The 25,228-nt window shown below is 40.4% G+C and overlaps 1 protein-coding gene across 5 annotated transcripts in view; it reads right to left on the reverse strand.

Moving 5' to 3' along the window:
* The window catches only part of LOC128888722 (neurexin-1), a 400,486-nt gene that overhangs the window by 226,070 nt on the left and 149,188 nt on the right, over positions 1–25,228 (reverse strand). For 3 of the 5 annotated variants that reach the window (XM_054145806.1, XM_054145805.1, XM_054145803.1), the window contains exon 4: positions 16,763–16,822. The exons of the other annotated variants lie outside the window; for them this stretch is intronic. In XM_054145806.1, coding sequence (XP_054001781.1) covers positions 16,763–16,822 — 60 coding nt within the window. The remainder of the gene's footprint in view (positions 1–16,762; positions 16,823–25,228) is intronic. 5 annotated transcript variants of the gene reach the window in all.

The raw sequence follows: 25,228 nt of genomic DNA on the forward strand, positions 1-25,228 counted from the left end.
AGCGAGGGTGTAGACCGAGAGAACAGTAAAATGTTCCACATCATCTTGACTTTAAATGTCTCGACCAAGCAGTCGCGCGTAGCGGGACCGTTTTAGACAAATTTGGAAAATTCTGAAATTCAGACCCTCAATTACCATTTCGGATTCTCAATTCATCGTGGTATTGATTGTCATAAAAATATACATATATATATACTTAGGTTAAATTTCTTAGGATTCCAAAGCAAAATATACAAGTCGTAGTCTAAGGACTTTTGAAAAATATTTCCAAGCGATGAATAGTAAATTCATTCAGAAGAAAGTTTACCTGAATTCACCCAGATCGAAGAATTCCTTAAACTGTAACATGTATAACAAGCGAATCGAATATATTTTTACTAATTTTCATTTGGAACTAATAAGTATAGGATAACAGTCGTTTGCTAAGATTGGTATTTAAGGTGCACGATACGAAAAATCGTCAAGGGATAAATTATTGTAGAAATTGGTTCAACGTTACGGGAGAGTTGATGAGTCCAGTCGAAGGATTCTCAGCGTGGAGGCGTACGCTAAGACAGCAGTGTTATGCTAATCACGACACACTAGGACAAATATAGTCAGTTCGTTAGCTAGTTAGTAACCAGCAGTCAGACTCCTGGAAGCTCTCAGGCTTCTAACAAATCAATTGTCAGTCAGCTGTCACGCGCGCAGAACGCGTCCACGAATTAAGTAAATTCAGGACGAAATGATCAAGAATGATTTTTCGTGACGTTGTGTCTTATTTAAATCTGGATAAAGTTTGCTTTTAGCTTTTCCTTCGTTTTGGTTGTAGGATTTGAAGAGGAACTAAATAAAGTGGAAAAGTAAAACGAACAATGAAAATGATGTTCGAGAAAGAGATTTCGCTAATATATTATATTGAAATGAATGCAAACAATGTTAACGATCGCGAGTACAATTAAGTTTGCTTTCTCGTATTTGATTTGAAATTTCACTTGAATTTCTTGTGATATAATGCTTGCAGCGTGAACTCATTCCAGACATTTCTCTGATTTTACTAAACTCTCATCTACACGCTGCCACATTTTTCACCTGTAACTATTGCTGCTGATCTTTCAACGCACCCAAGCCATTCATACATGCCCTCCATTTGCATAGATTTTATCGTGTGTTCATATTTTACTTTCGCGTCACGTAACCACGATACCACTCACGTGATTTCACTTCCAGAGTCTCTCTTTCCTTCATTTCAGAACTCACGAACGATTCGCAATTATATGCCGCACTTACGTCCCCTTTATTAAAATTAAATCATAATTGCGAGGTTATTTACGGACCGTCGTTGACTGTAAATAATGCAATAAATCGAGGTGATTTAAAAATTTAACGACATTACAAAATCTAATCGAATCACAAGAAAATGCCGGATGAATAAATTGTACATACAGAAAAGTTCCGTCTTGTCATACTGTATCAGGAAATATTTTGAAAGCATTGATTTGCCCGCGGTACGTTCCGTGCAACATGCAGGAAAAATCGTATCGCGTTGAACCGGTTCATTCGCAAGAATATAAATAAAAAAAAAAATCTAAACGACTCGTAGCACCCTACCACGAACGTAACTATGGAACCTGCCACGTTCTCGATCAGCTTCGAACTCGACAGATTCCCTCCCTGAAAAAAAGACGCCTCGTTCCCGCCAGCGGAGGGTTAACGTCGCTCAATTCACCGCGAAGATCCCTAAGGACGCTTCGGAACGCGATGCCTCGAGCGAAAACCTTGACGCGAATGAAAAGGCTCGCGGTCTAGAAGATCGCGTATCGCCGAGAGATTCGGCTCGGCGAAAGTCGAGCGTAATAAAGCTAGTTAAGGAATCCCGGGGAGGACGCCGCGGTGGTTGGTCCGAAAAGGAAGCGCAGTTCCGGCGCTTTTATTACGGCAAATAACGAGCACCTATCGTCGGGGAGGCAAAAAGTCACGGTGGTAGATTTTAATAAATTCCAAGGGCTCCGCGCGGCGATAAAAGTGGCATTAACTGTGTCGTTCGATCTCATTTGCGACGTCCTCGTTCGCCTGCCGTCGTCGGCGTCGTCCGCGCGGGATTAGCCGAGTAATCTCTCGGAGAGCCTCGAGGACGGAAGTAACGAGATCCCAGGGGAAACGAAGACCCTTTTCTCATCTTGGAAGTCGTGCTCTTCGACGCGTTCCTTTTCGTCCGGGCTTTTCCATTCTCCTCCTCCCACGTCCGAGGCACGTGCGGAAAAAAAAAAGCTTCCGAGCAGGAATAAACTCTCCACTTTTTAAATACGAAGTTGCCGCTGCTCGGTTTCGCCGAGGTGAAAAGAGGAGCGCCGGAAGAGAAGAGCATCCCTTAATGGAAGTCTGACACCGAGCCCGGGTTTCGAGGCGGTTAAATGTTCAACTCCCTCCGCCTGTAAACCACGGCCGCGAACAATTGCAACGTTCGATAAATATTTAGGACTCCCTTTAAACTTTAATCATTTTCGACTCGTGACACGGGGACGGGCGAGAACGGATGACGGTTTGGTCGAACTTTTAACAGCTCCTGCGAGGGGTATTCGGGTTTCCGGGACTGCGAATGGAGCTTCGTGAATTTTTTCACGGGGTAGTCGCATTTTGAAATAATTCCGGGACGCTATCTCACCGAATGGTATTAACCCCAGGATCGCTTCTCCAGGGTTTCTTATCTCGGGGTCAGTCCGTACTGCATTGAATTTAATGTAGAGCTTTGAGTTGCACGAATTGCGCGAAGGTTATTTGGAAAAAGTATCGGTTATATGGATACGTGGTGTCACCTCCTGTCCTCGTCCCTAGAGGGATCACGCGCGTTTGCGAATTTCTTACAACCGCTCGATCCTCGATCCGCCTATCGTATACGGGATGTCCCACCTCGACATAAAGCTACAACTCCAAAACTATCGGCCTTGTGCAACATTGCAAATATGGAAATTGCATGGTAAATCCACCGATAAGGAAGATATTAGACCAGATATCAAACCAGTCTCCCTTAAATAGAATGTACAATATCTCCGTTATTATTGATTCTGCGAAAAATGTTTATCCCGCTAAAAAGATTCTAAATTCAGTTTTTAACAACTTTTGTTCCATATAATTTTGGTGTAAACGCAACAATAATCGGGTTACTGTACACTTTATAGTCGACAGCTTACTCCGATCCATGGAAGTCATTTTATAGTGTTCTCAACATGACACCGCCCTACTCTATCCTCATAAAAATTTACCATCACATTTTAAAGATCATAAAGTATAAAAGTAGCGATAAAAGTGACACGGACAATCTTATAGAATGTGCGCACTACAAATTGTTATCTATAACCATTCCTAGCCGAACGAAGTCTCCCTTAGAAGAGTAATCGCAATGGCGATAATCAAGGTAGTGAACGAAATAAATACCAGGCCCGTTCGTGTCGCCGCTTTGTTTCGTTCGCAACACTTCCCTGGCTAGTTTCCGCGCGCAATAAAATAAATTATACCGTGGCTTAAGCTGGTCGCTCGTCGCGAGCAGAAAGTATATACAGTTCGGTGCACCTCGTTTAATAAATCTCGATGGCTCACCAGGATAAAAGTGTACTAAAGACGTCGTTCGATTTATTCCCTGCCTCCTTCCTGTTGTATCCACCATACATCCAGAGGATTATCCAGTTAATCCTGGGAGTTCCTCGACGGAGGAGGCGAAAGGAGCTCGGAATCGTCAGGTGGATTCTCAATAAAATTGATACACTCCCGAGTTCTCCCTGCTGAAATCAGGATACGCTAGTGTTTATCGACTTAGGGCCTGTTGACCGCCTACGGATTACACAAGATTACCGTGTTCATTATTTCCAAATTCTGAAACGCTCGATGGAATCCATTAATCGCAATTTCCGAATAAATTGTACGACATTTTTCTGAATTTAGATCGCAAAAGAGTATTTGTATTTGCCATTTTTATTATACTAAAAATGTAAATTTCACTTCGTTATACTTCATTTTATTTTCTTACCGCCGCATTTTATGCATCGATAGATTTTTCTTTACGCACAAGCTTTTATGTTTTTTTTTTATATTAATAACTGAATTTCTACAAGCATTCATCTATTAATTCCACTTATTTCTCTCGAATCTTCTAGTTTCCTCTAGCTGCATATTACACGCATAATATCAATTAAACTTGTGCTTCAACTTCCAACGTTCCAACTTCGTATTTAAATTACCAAGAGAATCGTATATGTTTTTCTAAACTTTACTGAAGTAAACACTGTTACGCGCGTGCTTCTAATTATCCCGAAAAACGATGGACAAAAATTTGATCCACGCTTCAAGCCACATCGGGTGGCACGGTTTTCATTGGGATCTCGTTACCGGAAGGAACTTTTCCGGAACTCGTTAACCAAGTCGGAACTTGGGCGAAATTTCTGAAAAATAAGATGCGATACGGACCCCTTCGAGGTTACGTCCCATGAAATATTACGTATTGCCGTCATTAAAAGTTCGATTCCCGTCTGCTGGCTTTTCAGCAGGGCGAGATTTCGGATACGTTGAATCATTCGTGGATTAAATGGAAACGACGGTAATACTTTCGAGGGGCCAATTACGAATCACAAATTTGCAAACGTAAACCTGTCTTCCATCTCTTAGACTGACTGATACGTGCTTTTTTTTTTATGATGCGTTTAACGGAGAAAGATAAATTCAAATCTAGGCAAAATGCACAGCCATTAAAACGATTTCTACGTGCTTTCGAATTATAATTGGGTAAGATAAAAATGATAGCAGTAAATTATAATCGAATGGAGTTATAACGATCCTACAACATGTGAAATAGAATGAAATTATAATAAACCTGCATTAACATTGAATGCCATCGTACTAATCCTACGTGAATTCTACGTGAGTAAACATGAATTAAAATGGAACGAAATAAAAATAGTCCTGAATTGTAACTAAACGAAATTATAATAGTTATTAGCATCAACAAAAAGACCACGTGATTCCCTTACAGAAATTCTCCCTTCCAACTCTGTCGATCGAACGGGATTCGAGCATCATGGAAACCAGGAGCGTCTACGAGGGGGGGGTGGAAGTATAACACAGCTAGTAGTATCGTCGCGTCGATTTCGATATAAACGTTTAGCAGCGATCGCTCTTATCAGCATTCACAGCTCCTCGTGAACAGCCTTTCGCTATCTGCGCCGGCAGCTAGGAGGGTCCTTCTGCTTTTCCTGAAGAGCTATACGGAGGAACCTCCCACGCTATCTATCGAGTCGGTGCCTTCGTCCCGTCGGGCGCATCTGCTTTTCCTCTGCTCGTGAACCTCGCCAGCGTAGATACGCGCCAACGAATGATATTTCTGGCGTGCTTAATGTTGCACGTCGTTCCGATGAAACGAACCTTGAAAAAGACGACAAAGAGGGCCCGGCTCGTTCGGTCGAGAGGTCGCGTCGCCCGAGGAAAATACGCGATACGGTAACCGAAAGGAAAACCCCCATTCGCGAATCTTTGCCTCGCGGAATTTCGCCCGGTCGGAATGTCGTGGCTTGATAACGCCAGTCGAACGTACGGAAATATTCTGTCGCCGCGATACCACGTTTTGCGCCCGTTTAAATGTCCGCGGAGACGTTTCACTTCGTTGTCCACGGAACCGTAAGCATTTTCTTTTTTTTTTTCTTTTTTTTTTCTTTGGGAGAGGGCTGCGGATGTTCCTGTATTTTAATTCGTAAAGATATTGGTATTATTAATACGAATGTTAAAAAAGCATAATTTTGCAACTTCGAATGTGCATGGAAATATTTAAATCTATTGTTCGTGAAATACTACGTATCTCCTTTTCTTGAATTCCGTGGTCTGTGTCGAGTCCTCGATAAATTAATAAATAATATTATAGTATAGTAAGTTATTCGAATCGATTAGTAATATACTAACATCTAGATTGCCTCTGCTCTGTATTAAAATTAATATCTCGAAAGCCAGGTGAGGTAATTCGAGTATGTACTTCCGTGTACGATTAAGTGCAATTATGCTAGGTACTTTCCTATGGGGTTACACCTTTGCATACTGTTACATTATTGCATAAGTAACGAGGGTTATTTGTGATAATTTCTTATTCCGCATTAGTCAAGCCTCAATTTGACATTTTAATCGATATAAGGTAATTATAGTCATTAAGTAAGTGACTGTAATTACGCCACACGGTACCCATTAGCCCCAATACGTGCTTTCGCATTCCCTAATGGAATGATTCCGCTATCGGGGCGAAATCATTCCATTCGTAAGATTAGAGGCGACCAGGTAGTCGTTAATAATTGAAATATCCTGGTTTTTGATTCGGTAAAATATTACTCTAAAATTATCAGACGACAATTTTTTCGTTATACACACTTTCAGGTTTGCTTAATAATTGTTTAAAAATGTATAGGACATGTAACCGGGAGAAATTTTAAAAGATTTTAATCAATTCCGTAGCCAATATTTCACAACCCTGCGAAAAATCATTTCTACGAGTATCATTGTAATCTGATATCATAACAATAATATTAGAAAGAAATTGAAACGATCGATAATTCAATTTTTCCTAAATAATCTTCAACTGATTTCGAACCTTCCTCAAGAATATAGTACAGTTAATATTTACCTCTTGCTCTTTATAAATCTTGCTAAAATCCGAAGAAGACAAAAAGAAATGATCAATTATTTACATTCAAAGCGTAAACATCACTGATCCAAAAGCAACTATTTACATTCCTGTTTACAATATTTACATTCTTCAAACCAAGTCGACGGATCGAAGAGAGACCTAAGGAAGGAGATACCCACTAAATTTCGACATTCATCTCGTGTATTTAATTTCCTCTAAATACCATACGATTCAAAATTCAGAAATTTCCCGCGTCCACGTACAGCGATTTCCACGTTTGAACTTTGTCACGCGGCACCAATCGCAGGCTTTCCAATTCGGCTTCTGTTCTCCATTAAATAGTAACTCATACCGCTAAATTGAACATACGCTAGCTTTGCCTCCGAACCATCACTGTATCAAACACAGCAACGGTTACAAACCGTTGCTCTTCGAAAGCCTCGCCATAACATACGCCAATTAATGCTATATCGGTAGTCGCAACCAGGCAAGTTGAAAGGACCCGAGCAATTAGTATTAATACCTTACGTATGCCACGTCGCGAATTCCATTCAATCGGCCGGTTTCTTCGACGTCAAAGCAGCTTGCTGATAATTGCGCAGCTAATATCGCCGAGTGCCCCCCTCCTGCTGCCCTCGTTAAAAGCACGAATCTCTGTAGCCGCAGGACGAGACAGATCATGCGTTTCTTGATCGATACGAGTCGACTGGATACGAATGGAGCCGCTCCTCTGGCGAAGTTTTCCTATACAACGAAACGTTCCAAGGATACCACTGACGAGGTATCCAACCCCCCATTTCCGGTTCTTACGTTAACTCTGGGACACCCTGTATAAACTGAATTACGACCAAGTATACATCGCAATAATAAATAAAGTACTATAATGTCCGAATATCAAATTAATATTAAATTAATATTAAATTAATATTAATATCAGTCGCCGTGCATGCAAAATTTGGAATTGATATATCCGACAGTTTTCTTTAAAAATATTCCCAAATACCGACTTCCAAGCACTCCGATAATAGTCGGACTCGTCAAGCTCGAGATATTTTCGAGGAAAACAACCGAGGCAGAGACGCCTTGATCGCAGTAATCACCGAAAATCCGGCCGGTCGTCGCGAGTATCCCTCAAGGTCAGAATTCACGGCGGGAAACGAGCGGAAGCTTTCCCCGGGAACAAAGGAAGTCCCTTTTCAGTTGGAGATTCCGAGTCGGCCAGAAAGTGTCCGAGCGCTGTAGCATCCGCGGTCGGAACGAAGCATGGAGGTAAAACGGAGAGCCCTTCTACCCTGGTCCACCCTTAGTTTCCCGTGCGGGATGTTCTCACGTGTCGTGTCGACGTGACGCAATATACATGCTAATACGGTAGTCCTGTCTGCCTCACGAGCCGCAGGACGACCGGAAGTATCCTTTGAAATGGTTTAGAAGCATCGGGGAAGATCGTACTCCTTTGAACCACTTCCGTCCCCCGCTGCCTCTTTACTTTCGAAACCTCTGTTAGTGCTACTTTGTTACCTCTTTTGCGTCATCTGCCATTCGCGATGGTCCATCTTCCGGCATTTATCTCGTTCTAGCGTTTGGATTTTTAACCGACTTCGAAAAGGAGGAGGTTACTCAGTTCGATATTTTTTTTTTTTTGTTTTTCATTTCAACGAAAGAATAGTAATTTTTAATCCTTTGCACTCGAGACCTTCTTTTCTGGTATCTACCAGCAAACTCTAATTTGAGATTTGAGAATCAGGTCACCTTTGCCTCGCCGACTGTCGTTTTATTAACGATTCGAGTTCCAAAGAAATGAAACCTGAACCTAGCGGTGGGAAAAACGTAAATAGTGTACTGTAAAATAATATCAAGGATGAGCACTAGTCTAATAAAATCTCTCAATAAAATCTAACAATAATTTGTACCCAGTTGAAAATGATATATCGTTAAGTTGAGTGTATCCATGTTTTACGTTCGTATGGATTATTTTAATAGCGGTTTAAGAGGCCTGTTGAACGAATGCAGATATCGGATAACTAATTGCTCGCAGCCTGCCTTTACCAGCCAGCAATTTTCGTTTTTTACAATTTTATACGCGCAGAGTCTATTTACATCAGCTGCGTTAGAATTTTAGGGAGCTCGGTAATATTAACGTTGACATTTTTCGCCGACGAGTAATGCACAAATGGCGTGCGTAAAATAAGTTAATGCCAGCGTAGGCATAATTAAACGTAACTGCTCGCAATTTTGTTTACCGATACGACGCCTCTCATATTTTCATAGCCGTGATTATAGTATCATGTATCGCAACGTTTCGGCATGCATAACGGAAAAATCCACACGCTGCTGGCGATGTAACTAAAAATAAGTTTTACTACGAGAAGAGACACCGAGGAGAATCTTTGCATTCATTTGATTAAGATGAATAATTAAGATGAATGATGATGAAACATTCACAGGTGAAACGTTCTTAGTTTGTTCTTTGTTCTTCTTTGTTATTCTTATAGTTATCAATTTTTGACAATACGGACTCATTCTACTAATGGCAAACCACTTGCATTTCTGTTAGGTAATTTGAATCTGTTAAATTAACATATTAATTAATTAATCCCACAGACCACACAATCCGAAGCAAAATATTCTGAACATATTACCACGTTTCATTTTAGAAAAGCGTATTCTTCAGGTATTTTAATCGGACGCTCATAAGCACCAATAATTTTTCTACCAATCACAAACCAATTACGATTTTATAATTAACGAACATAAGCCCTCTTGCGATTAATTTTCCACCGCCTTACAAACCCTTTGAAACACGCAGCCCATTTCGCACTCCTAAATCGAGAGAACCTAGCCGTTCTACTATTTTTAATAAAAACATATTCTTCGTTTCATCCAACCAAAATCCTCCCACGCCTCCATTACGAACCGATTATAATTCCGTAATTAATTAAGACACGTTCCCTTGAAATTCATTCTCTACCATTCGACGATACCTTTTTAAACGTTCACCCCACTCTCTACGCCCAAAGAAAAATGATCTATACAGTCTACTATTGAATTCCTGATTTATTCCGAACAGTTTTCTCTCTCCGCGACTCTTCTCTCCACGACTCTTCTCTCCGCGACTCTTCTCTCCTCCCCACTAACTTGCCAATCCTGATTCCACGATTAATCAAGACGCATCCACGGAAAAATGTATTACCAACGTTACCAAGGTATTTTCCATTTATTCCAAACAGTTTCCTCCCTCCGTTACTCGTCAATTATAACTCCATAATTGATCGCGACACATGGCCCCGCGGTTCATTCCCTAGCTCCAGGCGCAACCCTTTAACGCATGCAGCGCGTTCATCGTCCAATTCGATAGGGTCGACAGATAGAGCTGACCTGACAGCAGGCGTTGCGCCATCAGTCACCCACGCTGGTAGGTGAACCGCGAAGCGACGACAGAACGGTCGTCATGCTTCCTGCGGGTGGGTGCTGGGAGCTATTATCGGTTACCGGTGTCGTTCCCCTCGGCTCGTTAGGGTGCATGTCTTTTCGTTGGAATTCCGTACACCAACAGGCGCTGGCAGCGATCGTAACGCGATAGGTAAGTGGTTGATCTCGCGTGCAAAACCCCGTGAAATGCGCGCCGAACCCCCCGCTGCTCTGTTGAATTTATGATTTCGCAGCACCCTCTCCTCCCTCTGCAGTTTCGAAACAAAGGACCGGTCAGAATGTGTACGAGTCGCTTCGCGGCGCGTCATTGTTGGCTCGTTCATAATTTATGAGATTCGTATCCAACGTTCACGGTGATCCAGGACTCTGATGATACATTGGCAATAATTGGTGTTTCACGGGGAGAGATAGGGTTAGAGCTTAAAGAGACCAAAAAGGAGAGTCGCGAGCTCCAAGCGAAGGATACGAAGACGATTGTTATGAGGTGTCGAAATAGTTGAGTAACCAGTAAGTAGTTCAAATGCGTGATTTCGTTACTTTCTTGAACCTGGTGTTTTCACTATTTTCTTTCTCGAGGTGGTTCGGTCAAAAATGACCACAGATCAGATCGTCTCGTAACTTTGAAAACTGAGAATCTAGACGTGCTACTATGAATGCTCATAATTCCTATACATGATATTATTTTTCTATGAAAATTGACGAAAAAATGTTCAAAACATGTATTTTTATCGGATGCATCGAAGATTTGCATGGAGCATTCCGTATCGTCAGAAACAATTACCAAATATCGGCATCGATGAAACGAATGAAATTGCTCTTAATGAAACAAAAACACCACGGTGCATTAGTATGGGCAAACGCTATCACACGATACCATTGTAATTCTACATATCGTGTACTCTTAACACTATGTATATATTACCTTCGATAAATAAATGTACCTAAACTATTATTTCTGTGTTAGCCACATCGTAATTAAAACTTCCGGCTTGAATAGTTGATAGCCTAAACATTATGATCGAGAGCTATAATGTAATTCTGGAACCTCGACTAACTGTGTGATATGCTCCCTAATTATCGACATGTGGCTTGCGTATATACAGGTTAGGTCATCTAATATTAGATCTTGGTATATCTCGATTGCTGTTAGCGATACGAGATGTCAAATGATAGAAATATTTGATTAGAAGGAACGGATTTGATGATTTGGTGAACGGAAAGATACTTTCGATAGAGGTGGCATTAATTATGATGTCAAGGTAATTCGGTAATAAAGAAGACACTCGATCCATTTATGCGAAAGAAGATATTGAAATTATTAGACTATTCTGTAAATAAAATATATTCCAAATTTTCGTATTATTTGCATAAGTACATAAGATATGTATACTATATAAATTCACTTATAAATCTTACGATCTATAATTGCTCGAACGTTACAGCTAAAAATCGCATTCCTGTAGAATCAGAGTCATAAACATAGAAATATGAATTAAAAAAAAAAAAAAAAAAAAAAAAAAAAAAAAAAATATTCGTCGTATTATTTGCAGCTGCACTTTCCCGAAATAAATCATTTCTTTCATAGCTCAGATGGCTTATAAATACTCGCATATGTACGAGTACATTTTTCCAGTATTGAAAAAAGATTAGCGACCCGATACCGTTCCACGATGTTCGAAATATTTCACGCGTTACTACTGTACGTAGAGCGAAATAGATTACCGTGAAACATTCCGTGCGGCAACTCACTAAAGCAAGGGTTAATCGGAGGGTCACCACCGGTGCAAACTAAATGTATGTCGATGCGGCTATTTAGGCAAGGTTAGGCCAACCCTCGTCCCTTCGTATCAATAGCAGTTCTGCGTCAACACAGTGTTTAGTCGTTAATTTGCATAGCTCCTGAGGTACCAGTACATTTCGCCTGGCAATTGGTTACACCTGACTCGCGTTAAGTAATTCCTGCAGCGGATATCGAGGCGCTCTACGGTTTAATAATGAAGGGGCGTGATGTGCGCGAAACAAGTGCAGTAGCCAGGCGATGAGTTCGAATTTTAATTGACGTTCGTCGATGTTTACGCCGGGAGAAATAATACGGTCATTTGTAGAATTCATTTTCTCTTGTCTGCGTAAAGTTTGCGATTTTCTTTAGTTATCCTATGGACGCGTCAAGGGCGATAGACGAATGAAAAGTACGAGAGGTAAGTGAACTTTTACGTAGGTATAGTACGTGTACGTACTATAGAAGTACGTAGGATTTATTATTTTTTTTTTTTTTATTAATTCGAAATCCGTTTCTGGTTCAGATAAACAAGCAAGGCTGCGAAGCGTCTCGCGCAGAGCAAACGACGCCAGAATTGACAACAAGAATTGAAATTTAACCTCCAATTATACAAGAATACATCGCTTCGAAACCTATATCCCAAAGTATTTATTTGATATTAAAGAAAAATTCTGGAACTTCACGCGTGTGCCACGCATCTCGACGGCAACCTCCCCTTAATGAAAATCTAACATGGCGTGAAACAGTTTTCCTTTCTACGTTAAATTAATTTATCAATTATCGTATGGTTTCGTAGATATCTATAACGCGAATACGCGTAATTTATTTTATATCGATCCACTGCTTTCACACACGAAGATATTTAGAAAGCAGCGAGCTTGCCGATACTTTCTTCGCCCACTGTACAGGCATTCAGGGGACAGTCGAGACCAGAGACTCTTCCCAAGATTAATTTCCTCCGTAGCACTAAAGAGCACCCTCTCTATTCCCTCCCGCACCCCCCCTCCCTAGTGACCTACAGAATTTTCGCCCGACATTACTCGCAACAAATAAAGCAACGCTGCATAATGCAATACCAACGAACAACCAAGGCACCCCCCGCCCCATCGGTCCGCCTCACGCGAATCCCACCGGCGAGTATAATCCGACGACGAAGCACGGGACAGGGGAGTCCTTCTTAATTTCCATAAAAATCGCGCATTCGCATAAGAGAGCGATTTTAATTATCCGCAGTTAACATCTGAGCACGGGCTCGCGTACCCGAGGGGAAACAAACTCCCCCCTTTCGGCCCGTTCTCGCGTCGATTTTTCATCGAGCCACCGGAATCACCTACCGGCCAGACGGTACCCGCGAATTTCCGCGTGAAAAATTTAATTAGCGACCGTTCCCCCTCCATCTCCGTCCCCTCGTCGCCACCCCAAAAGACACCGTTGGACCGCGCTGGCGTCAGACATCTGCTAACAACGCAACAAAACGACGGTTTATAATCTACGAGCAACCCTCCCGGCCGCGGGGTAGTCGAGTGAATCATCCAGTACCCTCCTCCTCCCCCGCGCCGCTGCATTTTCTCCCACCCCTGTTGCGCCGCCACTGCGGCATAAATCCCGACCGTGGAGAATATTACGTTCTAGCGGCAACGGAAGAACTTCAACCCCACTCCAGGTCAACCCGCAGACTGCGCTCAGCCGCCCCTTCGCGCGTTTTCAAACTATTTCCCAGAGACCTCGCAGAACGTAATCCGTTTTTTCTCCCTCTTTCTCTCTCTTTTTCTGCGTTATTCTTGTTCTCTTTTCCGTTTCTTTGGTTCGCGTCCTTGTTTTTTTTTTTTTTTTTTTTTTTGTTAGTTTCACGGTCGACGACCCGCGAACGACGCCAGCCTATTATCGCGTCCACAGGAATCGCGTTTACGTTGCCTCCCTCGCGGTCTCTGCCCTTTTGCGCGAAGGGGAAACGACGAAGAGGAGATGAAAGTGTACTTCGGATGAGGAGAGCTTATGGGAAGAGATACCGCGTTCTTGGGCTTCCTTTTTTTTTTTTTTGGCTTTTGTGGCCTCCGCGAGGGGTTGGAGCGAAGAGGTGTAAGAGGGGACATTTGGCGACAGAGGGTACGCGACGGTTTAGGGCGGAGCGGAAACAAACTTCGAAGTCGGGGAGGTTTCGGTCAGCGAAAATCAGGAAGAGATTCGAGGTTTTGGACATTCGGAAACTCCATCTGTCGGGATAGTGACGACGAGAGAATAACGATGAATAATAATTAACTGTGATTTTATTTGGGAAGGGATGAAAGAGTTGCTTGATATAACTCGACACTATCAACCGTTAGTATATTGATATCCTTTTTTTTTTTTTATAGGAAAACCGATACTTTGTTGTCTATTATTGACATAACATTTGATGCTACCAACATTATATGAACTGTAAAATATTACGTAAATTATTACACGAAAAACTATTCGAATGGATAACATTGAGATCGAATAACACTAATGTTGTCAAAAGAAAAATCATTATTGCATTCATTCGCGTCATACAAGTTACTACAATTGTAACAAGTAATCGTATTGTACAGATAGTACCGCGTGTTCGTGATTTTTCATTAAATAAGAAAAATAAAAGAATAAAAATTGTTGTCGAAACGAAAAATATAACTGAATTTAATTCTATGCCTAATCGCTACCGGTCGGTAAAGCGTCACTTTTAACCGTAGTTAATTTTGTTTTGGACAAATGGGAGCCTGCGACATGATTGATAATCGAATTTTAATCGTGGAAAGATGTTGCAAAGAAGAATCTCAAGATAAAGAATTTTCTAATTAATATTTGATGACGATAAAGCAATATCATAATTATTATTATATGTTACACTACATAATATATACGATATTCTACGATAAAAAAAGAAAGTAACGCTATTTCAAATTTTCGTGTATTCTCATAAACGAGTAACTCGATTAAATTTGTGCGCAATAAAATTGCAAAGAACATAGACACACGAAGAAAGTGAAGCAATAATCTCGACGACGTTTTTAAAAATCATGCCGACAGATGGTGAATTTTCTTTTGACGGACGCTAAATAAATTACGGGTGAAATTAACGCGCGAAATATAAAGTTCCACGGCATTGTGCGATTTTGTACAATGCGCCGTCATTGACGACGCACCTGAACATAAAGGGATAAATTACGAGTGGTCGGGATTCCCGCGTTGCTGTCGAATTTCGAGCAAATTCCATTTCGCGCGGACCTGGCCACCTTTGTACTTCAAATTGTTCCATATGCTCCGCACTATCGTGTCCCTGTATCGCGTGACTCAATCATAAATAAAGTTCTTCCTATCGCTTAACAGACGAGACGCTAATAACCCGTTCATTTCCATCCGTTTGAGAAACAAATTGACTTTCAAATGACATAATTAAAAATAAAATTGTAACGTGGATGAGAAAAAGATATGTAAGGGCGTGTAACGCGATGTTAACATAGAACATTTAATTCACTTTATTCGATGATAAGTTTCAAGTAACCCAACACTTCAGAGCAACTATGTTAACCCGCGCGTTTTTTTTTTAAGCAGATCTTTTAAAAATTGCCAAAGGTGTTAATAAAATTAATTCACTCGACGAAATGAAAAACTGCTGTTCGTTATTCCTCCTACCAGTTTGATTAACGATTTGCCAGGCTAGGAAAATAAATATGCGTCTCACACAATGCCGATGGAAACTGAAGGAACTGCGATAAATCGGGGAGTTAGCTATAATCTTTATCGAGAAGGATTTGCAGTCTACGGAGAAGATCGATTAATCACGCTAACAAGACCAGATTTATCTTCCACCGCACTATATTTCATGGTTACTAATTGTCAGATTAAAACGAATACAGGCAGTCACCGCATTAATCTATCTGACGCTGCTGTTTCGTATTTTTGTTATGTTAATCGCGAGTCTGGTTTCGCCCTTAAATCTAGGTGAAATTCGTAACTTGCTTTAGTGACGCTGCTTGGCATTACATATTGCTGAAGAAACTTTAGTTTTTGTGTAAAGTGCTAACGCAATCTTGACCGAGTAACTTTGTTTTGTATATCGTATGCATATTTAATTCGTAAACGATTGTAATTATTTTAAGCGTCGAAGACAAATATTTTAATATAAAATATCGAATACTCGACTAGAGGAAATATTGCGTACTCGTTTCTATTACAATGAAAGCGACCGTAAACATTACTGGACATTTCGTCCATGGTAAAAAGGCGCACAGATAAAATGCAGCAAAAAAAGATCGAGTACTCTACTCGAGGCTTGTTTACTTGGCGATCAAGTGCCATTTACTCGGGAATGAAGTACTACTTACGTCTTGTTTGTCAGTCTAACATCTTGTGTTCATGATGGAATGTTCACAAACTTTGTCACATTCGTAGAAATTGATCAGCATTTAGACTGATCTATCCACGTCGAATATATTTGTGATTTCATTCGATCGACATTACGAATTGTACGAGCCGAACGATTACCTTAAACGAAAGGTTCTCAAAAGTGATTGTAGTTGATCTTTGATTTTCGATAAAACGCAAATGGTATCGAAGCTTCGTTTGAAAAATATCCTGAATAAATGCGATACATTGCGTGCAACAAAGACACGAAATAGAACGAGGGAATAATGAGAATTCGATAGAGTAATAACAAGAGCGAAAATAGATTGCCCGGTGAGATAATTAACGAAATAACGAAAGATGTGACGTAACACGGTGATCGATGAACGGTTAGTCGAGGAAGTAAATTGGATACCGATCGAGGGGGCACAAGAATTACTCCGGGTCGTCAGAAATGCATTAACGGGAACTACAATCTACCGATTGATACTAGCGTTAGTCTACCTACGTCGACCACATTACCGTGGACGTTTAGTTTAGTAATTAGCGTGACTCACTGTATTCCCACGCCCAGTAATCACCAGCACCCGCCGTAGGCAGCACCGTGCTCCATGCTTCTATGTGTAAACAGAAAAAAGGAGAGGAAGAAAGTAAAGAACTGAACCATGCTCGACTCGTGTAGACGATCAAAATTATCGGAGCTTCCACCTGGACAGAAATTATTGAAACTCCGATGATAACAATTGGAACTACGACAGTAAATAGAACAACGAGTGGTGTGAGCTGAATTGAATAAAATATGAATAAAATAGAGTGTTCCTAGTAATTTGTATGTTTGAACAATCGAATTTAAAAAAAAAAAATCCTTATAGAGAACCTTACAGAGAACGACAAAACGAAACTTTCTTATATTTACAGTTCATTCGTACGACGTTTAGTTTCAGAAATAAAAATTACAGCCTTCGAAGAGCTTTTTCCTGAAATTCAATTCATCCAACGAACTTCTAACTTTTCAATTTCTATTTTCGAAACTAACCATCCTGCGAATAAACTGTAACTACAAAAAAAGTTTCGTCTCCTCATCCCGCATAAATTGATATTTTTTTAAAATGTATCTAATCAATACAAAAATTTCTCCGATCCCATTTCTCGAGGGCATATACACGTATTTCCCTGCGAAAGAATTAAAAGAGTCTCTTGTATTTAAAAAACTTAGCATCTTCATCAGTCTTACCATTGCCATAGTTTAATTTCCTACCTCTCAACTACTTAACTATCAATCAGATTAATCCACATCTCCAGGAAATCCCAATAGTGCGTCGCGAAAACGCTCTCAATTTTTTATAAAGTTCACCCATTTTTAATGAAAATACCCATTTTTAATGAAATTACTGTCGTAAGTACGCACTTTCAATGAGTCTACCGCACCCGTCTATCGAGCGTACGGTGTCGTTAGAAAAACTTCCCGAACATCGGTCTTTTTGTCGGCTCGAAAGGATCGAATTCAATTTGAAACGTACAACCGCGTCGCGCGTAAGGACAGTTCCGCGTGGAATTATTGCGACGTGCGCGTCAGGGGGGCTTCTGTGTTCGCGCAAGTTGCTCCCCGTCGGTGAATAATCGCTTTTTGAAAGTCTCCTCGTCTGGGGTAGCGGTAGAAAAAAAAGAAAAAAAAAAAAAAGGGCGAGTTATCGCCAGGGGGTACCACGCGAAAACAATAATCTCGTCTGTCGCTCGAACGACGTCAGCCACGACCCAGAGTCGACGGTAAAACCGAGCACCGTGCATTCCGCGCGGACGTTTTACGGTACATCCCTCCCGGGAGACAACTTTAATTGTCCATATCTTTCCCTCGTGAAATACGGTTACCGTCAGCCGTCCTGGGGCCCTGTTTAACGCTCTTGTTGTCGCTTCTTTCGCGATCACGTGGCAAGCTTTATGCCACTCCATTAGATAACGAACTCCGCTTCGGCTCCGGGTTCGAATTCAGTATAACCGTTGCTTGAACTTCGGTTATAGACAGGCTTCTACTTGTGTTCTATGAGAACGTAATCTAATTTTCTATCGACAGCGATTTCCTGTAACTATTCGATATTTTATACTTGCCTTGTGTTTTTGATGAGAATGTATCTTTATTCGAGCTTTCGTATATCAATTTGAGGAGATCGAATTTAATTTGAAATGTACGTATGTTTAATTCGAGTTGGAACGAATTTAATTTGAAGTATGGTACTCAATTTTGATTGGAATCGGATTCATTCGAAACGTATTTGTATTTCATGACAAAATGAACAAAATGAATTTCATTCGAGTTTAATTTATGTCTAGTTCGGATCAACATGGATTCCTTTGAAGATACATCTCGCGTTAAATTTCAAACAGAGCAACTATCCTGTGAAATATTTTTACCTGGAGATACACAAAGCACAGAATAAAAAAAAAAAAAAAAAAAAAAAAAATAATAAACTGAATAGAAATATAGAAATTCTACCGATTAAACAATTACACGTTGCACAAATCAAACGTATTAAAACGGAATTATATCCTACGTCACACGAATCAATATTTTCGCAATTGAATTATCGAAATTTGAAAATAACGAATTTAGCGAGATACGATGCATTAATAAAACAATCGAAAGCTCCGCCGCGTGCAATTTCAATATGAAAATTCACTTCACCGCGCTGAACGTGTCGAAATAAACGGAACGAATGTAGAAATCAGGAAAAGGTTATTTCCCAGTGTAAACTGTAAACGATCGTTCCTGCGCATAAAACACTCGGGGCGAACAATTCAGTTTCCGATACGCAATCGAAACTACATTCCCCGGGCATCCGCGAGAGACAACTTATCGCGTTTTCGTGCCTCGTAAAAACCATAATCCGTTCCCTCGTTCATACACAATCCTCTCCCTTCGAATCGCTGATATACCACCCTCCACTGATTTCACGAAAGCGTTGCCGCGCCCCTCGAGGGACGAAATTCTACGGAAATGTTTTCCCTTTCGATCGTTGGCGGAGCGTTAACCGCCCTGTAATATGCGGGGGATTGAAACGCGCGTTGTGTTTGAAATTCACCGAGGGCGTAGACGACCATCAGGGGTTAATAAACCTACCCCTCGGTCGACCGATATTTTAAATACGAATTCGTATTCGAATTGCGCTGAATTATGAGCTTTTAAACGTTCGAAGAGAGAAAGAAATATAAAAGAATTCTAGGCAATTCGGCGAGTTACTTATTTCACCGAGTAATCTTTCACAAATATTTGATTAATAGATCTGTTCGTTGAACTCGGCGCGCACCGTATCGAGAAGCGGAATTACAGGAAACAGCACAGAGTTGAATTTCAAACGATGGCATGTTAACCTGTCGGTAAAATCCGCCAACGAAACGTGTCTATTTGCCTAAATTAGCTCAGCTTGTACGATCGCGAATTACAACCAGATCATGGTCGGAATGGCGGACAGTGACTAAACGATACAGTTAATCAATTTATAGTACGAGAACCGGAACTATCGAGCTTTATCGTACTCGATTTGATTCGCAACTGTTCGGTATCGTATTTAATTAAAGACGAGTCCAATTATTCTAATCGGGCCACGTTGTATTGTTGTTTTACATAATCGGGCGGCTTTATTTATTGAAAACGCTATTTAAAATTGTTATTCGCTTTGCCAGTATACCCGTAAACAAACCGTGGATATTTACGTCTTTGTAACAAGTGTAATTACACAAAGTATACAAGGATGTAAAGAAATCAACAAATACATAGATATAAGAAATAAAACGCATTCGACGACATTTGGAAGGTATACTTTAATTCAAGTAAAATTAAATAATTTATATATATATATATATATATATATATATATATTATAAAGAAATTGTAGCTTTTTTTTCCATGAAAACACGAAATTACTTTCCAAACAACAAGAATGAACGAATCAAAAGCAGTTGTTTCATTCGTAAGATTGTGACGCGGTAAGCTTCAACAACGGCCAGCTGTAACAATTTCAGTTGCCTAATTGCAAGGCAAAAAGAGAATTCGTTTGGCATTTCGTGGATCTCATCGAGCTCGTTATACAATCCAGACAGGGAACATGCATTCGTGGTCAGCGTAAGTTGACAGATGCATTTCCTGTGCAACTGCACGCATGTCCCACCGCCAAGAAAAGTAGGTCAACAATCAAATCTCTCGTGGGGATGGAAACCAGCTGCCACAAACGCTAGCAACGAAACTAATGCCTGTATTCCCGGTCCGCCCTTAGTCGTCGAGCGATTTTCTATTTGTTCGCCGCGGTGATACGCTATCGCTTCAATTAAATCGCTGTTCCATCGATAAGGCTCGAAAATGATTTCACGCCTCGTCTGTATAATATTCTATAACGAATTCAAGCGAATAATTGATCGTTGTACATTTGCACGTATCATTGAACTATCGCCACTGAATCCCGCGTTACTCGTGTTGTATTTTGTCGCGCGTGAGTGCATTGGAATCGGCGATTTATTATTTAAATTTGGTAAACTTTGTATTACGTCCAAGTCGGATATATTAATTGTTATGGAACAATCGAAACGTAATTTCTATTTAGGATTTGAGTAAAAAGATAATTTGTCAAGAAGAGGGTTTTACACTTGGGTAGAATTATTGAATGTTATTGAAAATTGTAGAAAATTACACGATCGAATATTTTCCTAATTATAATACCATAGTATTTACCTAATTTTTAAGGACGATACTAAAGAGGAGCTTGAAAAGTTTGAGCGACGAACGGACCATTTACGCGGACTTAAATGCGATCAAATATAACGCAAGTGATATCGCATAAATCATTAGAAACGTATTAAACGCGTATTATCGGGAAACGCAATTATCTCCGGAGCTATTATAATCGAGTCCGACTGCTCGTATTAACTACTTTCACTTCGGGCTATTTTCTATTAATCCGTTTCCATTACCAGCGACGAATGCTCTCGACTCCCATCGCGGAACCTTGGAAGTCAAACTCAACGAAGGTATAATAATTAATGATTCGATCGATCAGAGATTCATTTCGCTTCATTTCAGAATATTACGCGTCAAGACTAAAATCACGCTCCTGTATATCGACAGAAACGTCGATTTCTTTTAGATTAGAATTTGATACATTATACGTTCTACACGAAGAAGGTAGCAGTTATAAAATACCGGTAAACAGAGTTACTAAAAATATGAAATATCTTCTGAAACAGTAATAACGCACGAAGAATACGATCTTGCGTACCGACTTCCATTTTCTCGTCGCAACACGGAAACGGTTATTGTCAAAGATAAATTCATTAAAAGACCGGTAGGACTCCCTCGGAAGTTGCGGAGTACGTCTGTACAAGACGCGGCATTACCTGTATATTGTATTACGAGGCGCAGAAGTGGGTCAACAATCAACGATCTCGAAGAGGGAAATACCATCTCCGCAATTTAGTGAGCTCGATGTTCGCATTTCTCACTTACCAGTATACACCAATTCGCCCATCTCGTTCAACTATTTCATTATGCTGACAAATGTTTTGTTAATTCACCGTATAAGTCCAACGTGCACTCGGTTTATTCCGGAATCCGCGTAGCGCACGGCAAAATAAACACCAAACTATTTGCCATTCCGACTGCATTATCCGCGTTGCACGCGAGAAAAACCTCATTCGACATTTACAGCTTACGTGTAAAATTTCGATTAACTATTGGGAGAGATTTCTGACGCTTTCATTTCGACATTTGATTAGACTTTAGACAAATTAGGTTCTGAGATAACGATGACAACCTTGTGTATCCCGTCGTTCTGTTCGTAAATATATTTGTTACTGGTAAACAAGTCGGGAATAATTTGCTTGCTGTTTATTTTATTCGACTAGCCCGACTCTGATTGCACTAATTTCGGAACCGGTGAAATGTGATTCTTGTCGTTGGCGGATCTAATATAATCAGGATTAAATTATTCCGTGAATATGGCAGCGCACGTCGCGCGAGCGTGAGTGAAGTAGGTCGACAATCAACAGTCTTGAGAAAGGGGTTAAACCACCGCCGCAATAACGAAGCCGATGCTCGAATTCCTCGTTCACCTTGTACGCCGTTTATCGTCGACATCCCGCTCATACCATTTCCATTCCACTGCACAAGACAATCGATCAACGCCAAGATTCAACGACTGACGCGTCTATATCCTCTAAACGGGAGGCGACGGATTGAAATTTTCCAAAATCTTTCGAGATGACGTTCACATTCCACCCATAAAACGATCGAATTCACCCAAATAATGCGAAGGGTGATAGTTTCCTTGTTAAAATATACTCGACGCGATTATTATCTTGAAAAAGCTGTGTTGTACAACAGTTTACGATTTAAAATTCGGTTCCGTTACATTTATCATTTTACTCGAACAATTTTTCATGTAGAATATCATACACACAGAGTGTTCGCGAATTGGTCAAGGACTTCGAGATGCCAAGCCCTTACCCTCCAAAAAGTGCCTGTATCTTAAGCAACACTTTCTTAAGCAACGACTGCAATTATACTTTAGAATATGATGCGCAATTGTATGTAAATGATTATAAGTGGCGATAATTTGTGAAATTTATAATTTAGAATAGAATTCATATAAACGCTAAACATTCAAAACAAACACTGAAATACTTGAAATGGGAAGAAGCGAAATAGAATACTGGTTGGCGAATCCGCAGTGAAGAATAAAATTCCAGGATTATTGTCTTTGTTTTCGAGAAAATCGATTACGAGAATTCGCTGGGACGTACGAGATCGAGTATTACATAAAGAAGCAAGGAACAGGCCAGGATTAAGGAGAATGTAGTATTACAGATAAAATGGAGACAGCGTGGAGTGATTTTGCCTTGCTAAAGCTGACTGTAACGTCTAACAACAACATGACTCGCAGGAAAGGATTTTTTGCTTCGTAGAATACGACTTGCTTAACACGTCTGGCCGTGACCCGTTATTTCTACTTACGGTTGGCGTTTGTAAACCATAAATCGGGCTGTGGTATTATCAATTTTCCGTCGAGTTTGCAACATTTCAATTAGTTGGAACCAATTAGCGAAGAAAGAAGTATGTAGCATTGTTGAGATTGGAAGCATAGAAACAAGTAGAAACAGCTAGCTATAATCAGACACGAAAGGAAAGTTGTACGTGTGACAAATTCATTCTGAAAATTTATTCTCCCTACACGGAATCTCGTATGAAAAAATTGTACACAACATTTTCGACGTACTTTAGCACGAGGAATCGCCCTCCTTTTTGCTTAGGCCCTGAAATTTGCGTTACGTTGTTAGTTCGTCTATTTAAATGCAAATTCTACAATTCCTTTTATTTTCTTGTCTTTGGAATTACTTTTCAGGAACAGAAATGAATTATTTCCAAGCCTCGAATATTCAAATTCTATCGAAACATTTACATTCACGTACGTATATTCTGATCCCAAACAATATCCCGAATGAAGCTTAATGATTTCTTTCCTCTTCGTCGAATAGAAACTTAGTGTTTCGTCAACGAAGCAGAAAAATCCTAAATCCCCTTTCGGAAAATCCGTTGCTCTCAATTATTTCTCCTCGGCTCGAGCGATTAAGAGTTTTCGGGTCTCGTCAGAGGCACGCAATAACAATAAGCCCTAAAGTCGGCCCGAATTTCGCTTTAATTTTTCAACGTTTCCGTTAACAGCATTTTCCTTGGACGCGATTGCCTTTCTCGGCGGACAGAAATGGTCGTTACACGCGACATAACGTAATTTCCCCGGTTTAATGACCATGTTGAAGCCCCGCGTCAGACTTTCACAGGACGAAAAGAGGAACGGAGGATGAAATAGCGACGCCGCTGCAGGGGGAACACGGGAAGAAAAACGAAGTAGAGGATTTATTATGGTCAGAATAATCAGTCCGTTGGGATCTCTTACAAATACCGCAGAGGAGCGAGCGTTCCTCGGTGGAAGAGCTCAGCGGGGATTGAAGAGTAACGCGTGAAAAAGGGAACGTAACGATGTCACCATTTTCTGCCTCAGGAAATTCGACAAACCATTAAAGCAAACCTGTGCGCAAAGGGAATGACATTACGACGAAACTTCGCTTCCCTGAACACTCTTTGTTCGGATTTTGAACGTTCGCGAGCACGGCAATTGCGATTAGTCGAACGGTGTCATTTAGACAGACGACGCGACCTGGGATCGATTTTGAACCCTTTCGCGACCATACTGTCGTTTTCGATAAACATATTTCAGACATATTACGCTGTTGTTACGTAGAGTATCTACTGTGTTCTTACAAAATTATCTTTTACAGTAGATAATTACAGTTATATTCTTTGGAATGCTACGTAGATGACGAAACAGTCATGGAACCAACCTGTGTTAAAATTAATTTTGTTTTATTGCGATTTTATTAGGTTTGAAAAATAATAAGCTGATGTATACAAAAAAAAAAAAAAAAAACTGAATATTGAAATAAAAAGTTGAGCACATTAATTTTTAATCTATTATCACAGAATTGATAAATATTAGAAACCATAAGATTTTGTATTTGATCTTTCTCGGGTTCAGAAATAATATCGAAGCGGCATAAATAATTAGAGTAGCATGTGTGAACTCGATTCATGCAGAATTTTCAAATTTTTTGATAAACACCAACCCGCCATGCAATTTCACACCTATTCTACCGCTAACCATACTAAAATTCACCTTAGCGATTATTTCTACATATCTATGCATTAAATAATTTACGTTCAAATTGCAATTCATATCGGCAGCAATATAAACCATCGAACATCACGATCGATAACCAGATTGTGTGTTCCTCGAAACCTAACGAGATTTATTCACGACAGTTTTTCCTATCGCCAGAACTGAACGAGTTATTCGGTCGGCATGTTTTAAATACCTCACCCTGTACACAAATAACCGCTGCACGCGCGAGTTAACAATGATTTACACGGTGAACGTGCATTACGTTCCGCTAATCGCGCTACAAATTCACAGCACGAGCTAGCG

This window comes from Hylaeus anthracinus, unplaced genomic scaffold, assembly GCF_026225885.1.
Source record: "Hylaeus anthracinus isolate JK02 unplaced genomic scaffold, UHH_iyHylAnth1.0_haploid 11994, whole genome shotgun sequence".
Lineage (NCBI taxonomy): Eukaryota > Metazoa > Arthropoda > Insecta > Hymenoptera > Colletidae > Hylaeus > Hylaeus anthracinus.